Source organism: Merops nubicus, unplaced genomic scaffold, assembly GCF_000691845.1.
Source record: "Merops nubicus isolate BGI_N331 unplaced genomic scaffold, ASM69184v1 scaffold17189, whole genome shotgun sequence".
Lineage (NCBI taxonomy): Eukaryota > Metazoa > Chordata > Aves > Coraciiformes > Meropidae > Merops > Merops nubicus.
The window spans coordinates 45,285-54,154 of record NW_008633229.1 but is presented as its reverse complement, the minus strand read 5'-3'; the positions used below and the strand labels follow the sequence as shown (position 1 = coordinate 54,154).

Sequence of the window (8,870 nt, the reverse complement as noted above, 5' to 3'; positions counted from 1 at the left end):
GGGCTGCGTGCTGCTGCCCGTGCAGGTAGGAACGCCACACTGCCCGCTCCCAGGGCTTTCAGCCCTCCCCGGGGCCTGGTCAAAGTCCATGACATTATTTTTGCTGGCACCGACAGTGTTGAGGGTGATAAAGGTCCTGGGAGTTACTCCTGGCTGCGCTTGTGTGTTGTTCAGAGGCTTCCTAGGATACCTAAAATCAGTGCTACAGCTTAAGGATGCTGGGAAGGGGTGTTTCACCCTTCAGCTGTGATGGCAGACCTGCGGCTCAGAGCCGTGCTGGATAGTGAGTTTTTGGCGAGGCCTGGGGTCAGGCTGCTCAGCAGAGTTTCTCCAGCGGCCCTGAACTGTGTTTTTCCTGGTTCACTTGAGGTTACCCACGAAACAGGCTGGCATGTGGTTCTTCTGCAAGGGATTCCTTGACAAACGCTGGCCCGTGCTCAGTACTTCCCTGCTGTGTCCAATTCTTTCTAAGAAACTCGATGCTTCTCTGGAGGCTGGGAGGTGCTGATTCCACCCTGCCAACCTCCAGCTGCAGAAGGCCTCCTGAGCTTTGTAGCATATCAGAATAATGAAATGAGTCTCTCTAATTGGCCATTTAGATGCTAATTTGCTTTTCTTAGGCCTATGCCAGATCAACCTGCCCCAGAATGTGAGTCAGAAAGAGCCGGCTGTCTTCATGAATTATTCACTTTGCACAACTGCACCTGCCTGGCTGGGGATCAGAAGGAAAGAGGGCCAAAGTCTGGTAAATAAAGATACACCTTGGCAGGTGGAGCAGTGCTGGCGTTCCTCCCCAGCATCGTAGGGTGCTAAGGAGCAGGAAGGCTGCTTTGCTTGGGCAAAAATGAGTTCTTTATAGCTTGCCATATATCAAGTAGCCACACTAATAAGTGCCTCTCATTAATAGAGGATTGTTGGTCCCGCATGTCGGTTTTCCTGTACAGCTGATTTTTATCTTCCCACTCACAGGACTGGCATGGACCTCCAGGGCATTGTATTTTATAAGCTCTTTAACAAGCTCTGTCTTAAAAGCAGTTAGGCTTCTTGCCACTGCTGCTAAGACTGAGAGGCAGCTCTAGTGCATGGGAGCCTTCTTTGTTTCCCCCTCCAACCTCCTTTGCTCCTTTTCCAGTTTGGCCTTGTGTGATGATGACACTTCTCTCCTTTTCCATGTGCTGAGGGTGATTTATGTTTCACTTGAGCTGGGCCAACCAAAACTGAATGGATGGCTCTGAATGAGCTCCCGTTTCACTGGTGCTGCTTAGTTTGAGCCTTCATGGTGGGACAGGTAGGTAGGAAGTCTGTCTCACTGGGTTCTTATCCCAGAGCTTGCCAAGGCTTTGTGGTGTTTATTTGGACATTGTTTTCCCAGTCTCTCTTGGCCCAAGCTGCAGAGCTGCAGGTCAGGTCTGATCCTATTGGATTCCCTGTGTCACTTGGGTCTCTGTCTGCTGCTGAGGCTTTGTGAGGATTTGTCATGGGAAGAGACTGTGAAAGAACATTCCTGGCTGTGCTGTGTGCCTGCCCAGCTGGCTCCTGGAGAGTGAGGAGCAGGAAGGTGATGAGGACTGCTTGCCTCTGCTGGGCTTGTCCTTCCTGCCCACTTAGCCTCCCTACAGTGTCAGTGCTTATAGCAGGCTCCTCTGCCTCTGGAGGGGCTGACAAGCTGCTAGATGAGGGGTGAAGAGGCAGTTCAGAGTGGTTTGTGCATGAGGAGAGCTTCTAAAAAGCCCTGATTGAAGCCAGCACTTGCACAGTTACTGAGACTTGGCCGTGTCTTGAAAGTCAAGTGTTTGTCTTCTACAGCCCCAGAGGTTATTCTGTCACTTTGAAACAGCCACGTGCTTTGAAATGCAGCTCTGGCAGTAGGATCTTTAAAATATGAGGGGAAGACTGGTGTCTGGACTCAGCAGCCTTTCCCTGCCTGCTCGTCCTTGTCTCCCTGCTGCACGACCAGTGTCTGGGAGCAGGGACTGGCCAGGGTGGGTGGGAGGCAGAGGCTGGGTTAACTTTACCTCCGCTAGTCATTTATCCTCTGGCATAGCAACAAGAGCAAACACTCACTTAGTTGCTAAGGTTTCCTAGGGATAATGGGGTCTGGTGCAGGGAGCAGAGAGTAATTACACGGCCTGTTTGAGGGAGCAGTGGCTAAAAGGAAGAACAGGCCAGTGTGGTGCCTGCTGCAGGCTGGGAGTCCTGGGGGAGGGGATGCCCTGGAAGCAGGCGAGTTAATTACACGGGCACAGCTCAGCCTGGGAATTGGGAACTGGCTCTGGCCAACTGCTTAATTTTTATTTTTTAAATGAAGTATTTAAAAAAAAAAAATTGCCTAATTAATTTCGTATAAAACCAAATTAATATAGACATGAGCTGCTTAGCTGAAGTAACCAGGCAAATGAAAGCTGACTGGAGAGCTCCTTACGGGCCTGTACAGGACATTTTTATGTTTGCAGGGCTGTGAGGAGTTGGTGCTTTGTGGGCACCTGTAGTCAGCCTGGCTGCAGGAGGGCTGGTGCAGGCTGTGCTTTAGCTGCTGGGAGGAGGTGTCTTCTCCCACTTTGACCACCTCAATGTCAGCAAGACCCTTCAGTGTCCACTATGATGTAGTCAAGGTGTGCTTGAGGTAGAGAGGAGTTTGGGAAGAGACTTGGTATGGCAAGATGATGCTAGAAGCATGCATGATCTGAAAAAGGAAGTAGGTAAATTTGGGACAAAAACATTTTAAAGGTGTTAAATGCAGAGCTACAGCTTGGCTCAGGGAGTGTGTGATCCAGGGATCTCTGAGAGTGGGAGGGTGCTTTAGAAGTTCTGGAGATGTATTGCTGTGCTGTGTTCTCTGTTTGTACACTCTTCTTTAAGCATCTGCTCTTGGAGCTGGCCAGATAGCTGGTTCTGTGCTCGCTGGACTTTTGGCATGACCTGCTACAACTGTGCTGTGTTATTAAGGTAAAGATACATGATGTTCATGTTGCTATTCTGCTGAGAAGACTGGCCTCTCACCAGAGAGCATGAAACTGTTTGAAGAGCATCACGTCGTGGCCTCTCACCAGAGAGCATGAAACTGAAGAGCATCACGTCAAAGGGCTATGTCTGTGTAGTCAGACAGGGCTAAGTGTGGGACTTGCTGACAGGGCAACCTTCTGCCATTGCACTCACTGGTTGGAGTTGGTGCTGGTTGTTGGAATGCAGGTCAGGAGTGCACCCTGCAATGCCTGCTGCTGCTCCTCTGTGCCTGCTGCAAGGGCTGGGGCTGTGGTCGGTGGGGTGGGAGGGTGCTCACCTCTCCCCAGGCTGTGCCTGGGGAACATGCTGCCCTGCTGCTGCCTGCAGCCCACCTTCATCTTCCACACCAAGACGTGGGAACTGTCCAGTGGGAAGGATCCTGCCCCCTTTGCTGTCTCGTGGTCACTGTGCAGGGGTGTGGGGCCAGGTGAGCTGTGTGACCCTGCTGCTCTTCCCCACCAGAAGGATCTTCCTCACAGACTGAAGTGGTGTCCTCAGGTGCCTTATTCTCTGGCTGCAGAGTCCAAGCCTCGTCATGGAGAGGGCAGGAGCAGCCCTCCATCAGAGCTGCAGGCAGAAATGTGCTCAGTTCTGCCTCCCCCACAGTGCTCCTGCCCCCCTGCAACTCGCTGCAGGGCTGTGTCCCCTCCTCGCCACACTCCCCTCAGCTCCTGTGCCAGGGGCAGCCAGGTGGACTCACATTTAATGAGGTTTTGCTTCACATGACTTCCTCCATCATAGCAAAGGAACAAACAGGTGGAGGGTTTTAAAGCAGGTCATAGAGTATTGATAAGAGCTTCCTCTTCATTCCTAATTCAGGTAAAAAACAGGATCTTGGAGTGGGAAGTTTTCTTTCTGTAGCACTAAGTTTTCTTTCTGTGCTTCCCTTTTATTCTGTAGGCAGTGGACTTGCAGCAGGGCCAGGAGCTGTGGGTGTCTCTTGCTCTGTCCCTGCTAGAGACTGTCTGCTTCTGCCTTTTGTTAGCTTGTTGAGAGGAGCAGAGGGCAGGGAGGGAATGGCTCAGTGAGGTAGGTGCTAACTGGAGCGTTTCTGACAGAGAATGCAGTGGAGGCTGACTGCAAGAGAGGGATGTTTCACCACAGCCTGGAGAAATCACTCCTCAGGCTGGCGTGGTTTGACTATCTTGGTGTTTCTGATTAGGCTGATTCCACTGTACTTCTTGTCCTGTACAGAGATAAGAGGGAGGATGCTTAATGCCTTCCAGATACTGGTAGCATTTTTTTGGCATGGTTCTTGTGGCCATGCAAGATATCCCTAGATATCCCTTTCCCAACAGTCCTGCTGGGCCTCTGTTTCCATACAAGCAAATTGTCCACAGTAAGAGGGAGGATGCTTAATGCCTTCCAGATACTGGTAGCATTTTTTTGGCATGGTTCTTGTGGCCATGCAAGATATCCCTTTCCCAACAGTCCTGCTGGGCCTCTGTTTCTATACAAGCAAATTGTGGTCCACAGTGCCATGTCTTGTTACCTTCTGTGAGGCAGTTGTGCCACAGCACACAGGGTGTTTTTCAGAGGCAAAGGTGCACAGCCACCTGCAGTGCCAGTTTACATCAGAGGGAGCAGCAGATACCCAACGCTGCCGAAAGAAAATCCTTCTGTTAATATTTTAGGGAATCATCTCTGTCTGGAGGCTGTTTGGGGATGTGATGGATTTTTAGGCTGTGCTTTGTTTTCCTCCTCTCTTTGCAGATGCTGCTCAGGGAATGGTGGAGAGCAGAAAGCCTGTGCTGAGTAACAAGAGGCAAAAGAGCATGACATTGCTTGTTTTTGTTCAGTCACGCTGAGAAAAGCTGTGGTAGGAGCCTGGAGAATGTGTTTAGGTCTCTCCTGAGAAAAATGCTGAGCTGATGTGCTCTATTCTGAGTTGCCTTCAGCTCTGTTAGAGCAGATAAAGCTCTGCAGAGGAGGAGCACATGCATTCAGTGTAGCTTTCCATCCTGAAAGCACAGCTGCTGGCAAAGCAAACTCCTCTGCCCTGCCCATAGTCTGGGGCTCATCTCCAGCTCTGGATTTTATGCTAAACATCCCTCAGGTACCAGGCTGTGGTCACATTGGTACAGTTGTGTGCCCTCAGCCTCCACAGTGGACACCAGGGCCGTGGGCTGTGCTGCTCTTCAGGTGTGCCTGAGTGGGAGGGAAGAGTGTGTGCTATTTCTGAAGAGGCATTTAATATATGCAGTTGTGTGGGGGGCTACATGTGTGTGTAATCCTGTAACAACACATCACAGGCTTGGAAAATCTCTGGAAAATCCTAGGTCAGACATTCTGTGTGAAATTGTAGCTTCTCTCTGCTTCTCATCCTGGCCCGGGGGCGGGTGCCTCAGTGTTCTTTTGCTGTTAATGCTCGATTGCTCCCCTGGGTGTGAGCTGCTGTGGGATGTGTGTGAGGATCGTGAGGAAGAAGAAAAGAGCAGGAGGTGTTCTGGGACCAGGTGAAAATGCAGCGCTGAGCAGGGTGGAGAAAGTGGTTGGTAAATGGAAGATGTCAGGGTTTAAGGATTTCTGCTAGGGATGAGCCCTTTCAAAAGTGATCACCTTAACTAATGTAGTAAAGATTTAAAAAATTGTGTGTGATGCTTTTGTCTGTCCTTCCTGCCTCAAACCTCTTTCTCTGCCAAACCTTTCCCCCACGCCTCACTCTGCTGCACAGTGGGACTGTGCTGAATTGTTAGAGCCTTTTATACATCTGTCTGCTCACTCTGAAACAAATCTGTGCTTTGTGTGGAATCCCTCCTCTTCTACCTGTTATAAGCACTGAGTTTTCAAATTCTCTTGAGAAAGTGGATGGTCAGAGAGGAGGAAGTACTTTGTTGCCTGCAGCCGTTGGGGCTCTCCAGGCTGACGTGGGGTTACTGATAGGAACTGATAGATAGCTGCCAGTTCTCTAGCGTGGCTCAGAGCTGCTGTGCTGGGGGGTGAGTGCCACGTGTGGCACCTCTGAGCTCAGCCAGGGGAGAGTGAGATCGAGTTGCCTGAGCTGCCTGCCAGCCTGTGCCAGGGGGCCAAGGCCGTGGGGCCTCTGCAGGTGCCAGCTCTGGGGCAGTGTGCTGTGGATGGAGCCTGGAGCACGTGTTGTCTTGGGAGCTGCTGCACGCTTGGCAGGTGATGTACCTTGCCTGCTATTCTATCTGATTTGTGTTTGCCAAACGGCATTAAACACGTTATCTCTGTGCAGCAGGTTTGGTTTCAAAGCTGGTGAGTGTCTGTTCTGGGGAAGGTGAGTATTAATACCTGGAAATTTATGCATTAGGACTTGTGAGTGGCTTGCTCTGCTGGAGAGCAAATCCTGCTGGAGAAAAGCTCAGTACATCAACGCTAGGTTGACCTCCACAGAAATCTTTTGGCTGTGCCTGTTCCTTGGTGCTTTCCATTCATCTAGGCTGCTGGTAGGACTCAGAACTGCTTCGCTGCAAAGTCTCTTTTGGGGCTGCATTTCCCCCGTGGGCCTGTGGAATTTGGCTCTGGCTGCCTTCACTGATAGGTTTGCAGGGAAATTGTCACTGAACACGAGGAATCAGTGGTGTGACCGTGCCCATTCCAGGAGCAGCAGTAGGAGATGTGCTACAAGAGGTGCTGTCTTAACCATCAGAGAATGCAAACAAGCTGCTATTGTAGGCTGTAGTTATAAATATCAGGCTATTATGGAGGCAGTTTTAATGAAGGAAGTGACTTGCTGCTATTCATGCTGATTGTCGCGTGGGTTTTTGTTTGTTACCCCGTTAAGAGGTTAAAAAAAAAAAGCAACTGTAGCTTCTTTGTGTCCTTTAGAGTGGCTTTCTGTGTCCTCCTGCAGCACTGGGACCCCAGGGGTGATTGGGCAGAGATTATTCGTGCAAACAACACTTTTCTCTAGTTTGAAATGAAAAACCAGAACTGAGAAAAGAGTGTCTGGCTCTTTTTCCAGAGTACCATAAAATCTAAACTTCCAGCCTTGTTTTCAAGATATTTGAAGGTATTTATTGGTTTAAATTTTATGAGGATGGTATGTTTTTATTGCTGTCTGTGGGTGAGAGTCTGTGTGCTGCCACTGTGTGCTTGGCCAGCAGGTCACTGCTGTTCTGCTTGCCAGAGGAGTGATGGGTGACGAGGCTGTCCCAAGTGCTGCCCTGTGCTTTCTAGAGGGTGGAGTGGCAGCTGAGCTCTCTGCTGGTGTTTGCTTCTTACAGGTGTGATCCCTGGCTCTCCTCCCCAGCCCGGTGCCATGGCTGACACGATTTTTGGCAGTGGGATGGGCCAGTGGGTGTGCCCCAACGACCGGCAGCTGGCTCTGCGTGCCAAGTGAGTCCTCACCACCCTCCTCCTCTCCTTCCAGCCCCAGCTCTGACCTGAATGGTTTCTGGTATCTATGAGGGTCACTGGCCTCGTCCACAGCCCTCTTGAGAGGCAGGAGTTTGCCTGTCCCACAGAGCCCTGGGTACCCCAGGACTGTGCTGCTGGGGTGGGACAGGAGCCTGTGAAGCTGGGGCTGGGTGTGTGGCTGCTGCTCTGAGCTGCCAGCCTGTGGTGGGGTTTGCAGTGTGGCTGGGGTGTGGTGGGAGTCCAACCCTCTAGCCCTCCCCTGGGTGAAAGGACAGGCTTGGAGGCAGGCTCATATCTCTGCAGTGCCCTAAATATCATGGGTAGCAACCCCCAGCTGCCAGCACTCGTTTCTTTTAGGAACTTGTCACTTGATCTCATTTTCCCCTGAAGTTAAATTACTGCATAACCTAAAGAAAAAAGGGATGGAGATGAGTCAGGCACTAGAACTGCATATGTTTTTTGGATCCTTGCCTTCTCTGGCAGCTGCGACCATGCCACTGCCACCTCTGCTCTTGTGTGAACCTCTGGTGTCAGCCTGCTGCAGAATGTTAGAAAATAGGTGGTGATTCTGTGTCTGCCTGACTAGGAACAGAGAACACCACTGCCACTTCTCCAACCTTCCCCTGGAAACCTTGTTAAGACAACTGTCTGATAGTGCCCTGCCTTCTGCTAACAGTCGTGACTTTATCCAGTGACCTCCAAACCCCTACTGAATGGTAATTAATTGAGCTGTGCAAACTCCTGCCTGTCCCCATGTGAGCTAAGAAGGAATATCAGCTGCTCTATGTGAGGCCTTCCTGCCCTGGAGGGAAGGGACTCCTAAAGTCCTTGTGCAGGCATGGGTTAGACCAAGGGAGGAAGTTGCCAACTATGTTTCCAGGCGTGCTTGGAGATGTGTTGATGGAACTGAGGACCTTAGAAATGTGTCATCTGGAGGCAGGAGGCTGCAGGTAATGCCTGTGGTTGGGAATCTGCTGTTGGCATTTGTGGTGTTTGGCATCAGCACCCTTCTCAAGGGGACCCCGGGGCCAGGCAGCCTGAGGTGCACTGGTTTTCTTTATGGGTAGAGCCAAACATGGGAGTGGTGAAATACAGACTGGAGCAGAAAGGGAAATGAGAGGGCAGGGAGAAAACTCTCAGTGCTGCTGGAGGAGTGATGTGGTGATGAGGTCAGTGAGAAGAGTCTCCTACTTTGGGAATTAGCCAGGGAACAGATGTCTCTGTCTCTGATGGAAGGCTGGCGTGGGCTCTGTGTGCCTGGCAGGTTTGGCCTCTGGGGTAGGGCAGGGGTTTTGTGCTTTCCTTTCACAGTTTAATTCTCCTCTCCACCCCCTCCCACAGGCTCCAGACAGGCTGGTCGGTGCACACGTTCCAGACTGAGAAGCAGAGGAAGATGCAGGCTCTGAGCCCACAGGAACTTGAGGTCATCCTGGAAGTCATCCACAAGGCAGAGAAGCTGGACATCGTCGAGCAGCAGCGCATCGGGTACAGTCACGTTTCCTTGTCCCCTTCCCTCAGAAGGAAAGGTCAGAGCCGACACAGCA

The 8,870-nt window shown here is 51.1% G+C and overlaps 1 protein-coding gene across 1 annotated transcript in view; it reads left to right on the top strand.

The window, feature by feature from the left end:
* Positions 1–7,228: 7,228 nt before the first annotated feature.
* Positions 7,229–8,870, top strand: part of RPH3AL (rabphilin 3A-like (without C2 domains)) — a gene marked incomplete at its 3' end in the record, with an annotated part of 24,584 nt that continues 22,942 nt past the window's right edge. The window contains exons 1-2 of the mRNA XM_008948196.1: positions 7,229–7,305; positions 8,668–8,811. Of these exons, the coding sequence (XP_008946444.1) occupies positions 7,229–7,305; positions 8,668–8,811 (221 nt within the window). The remainder of the gene's footprint in view (positions 7,306–8,667; positions 8,812–8,870) is intronic.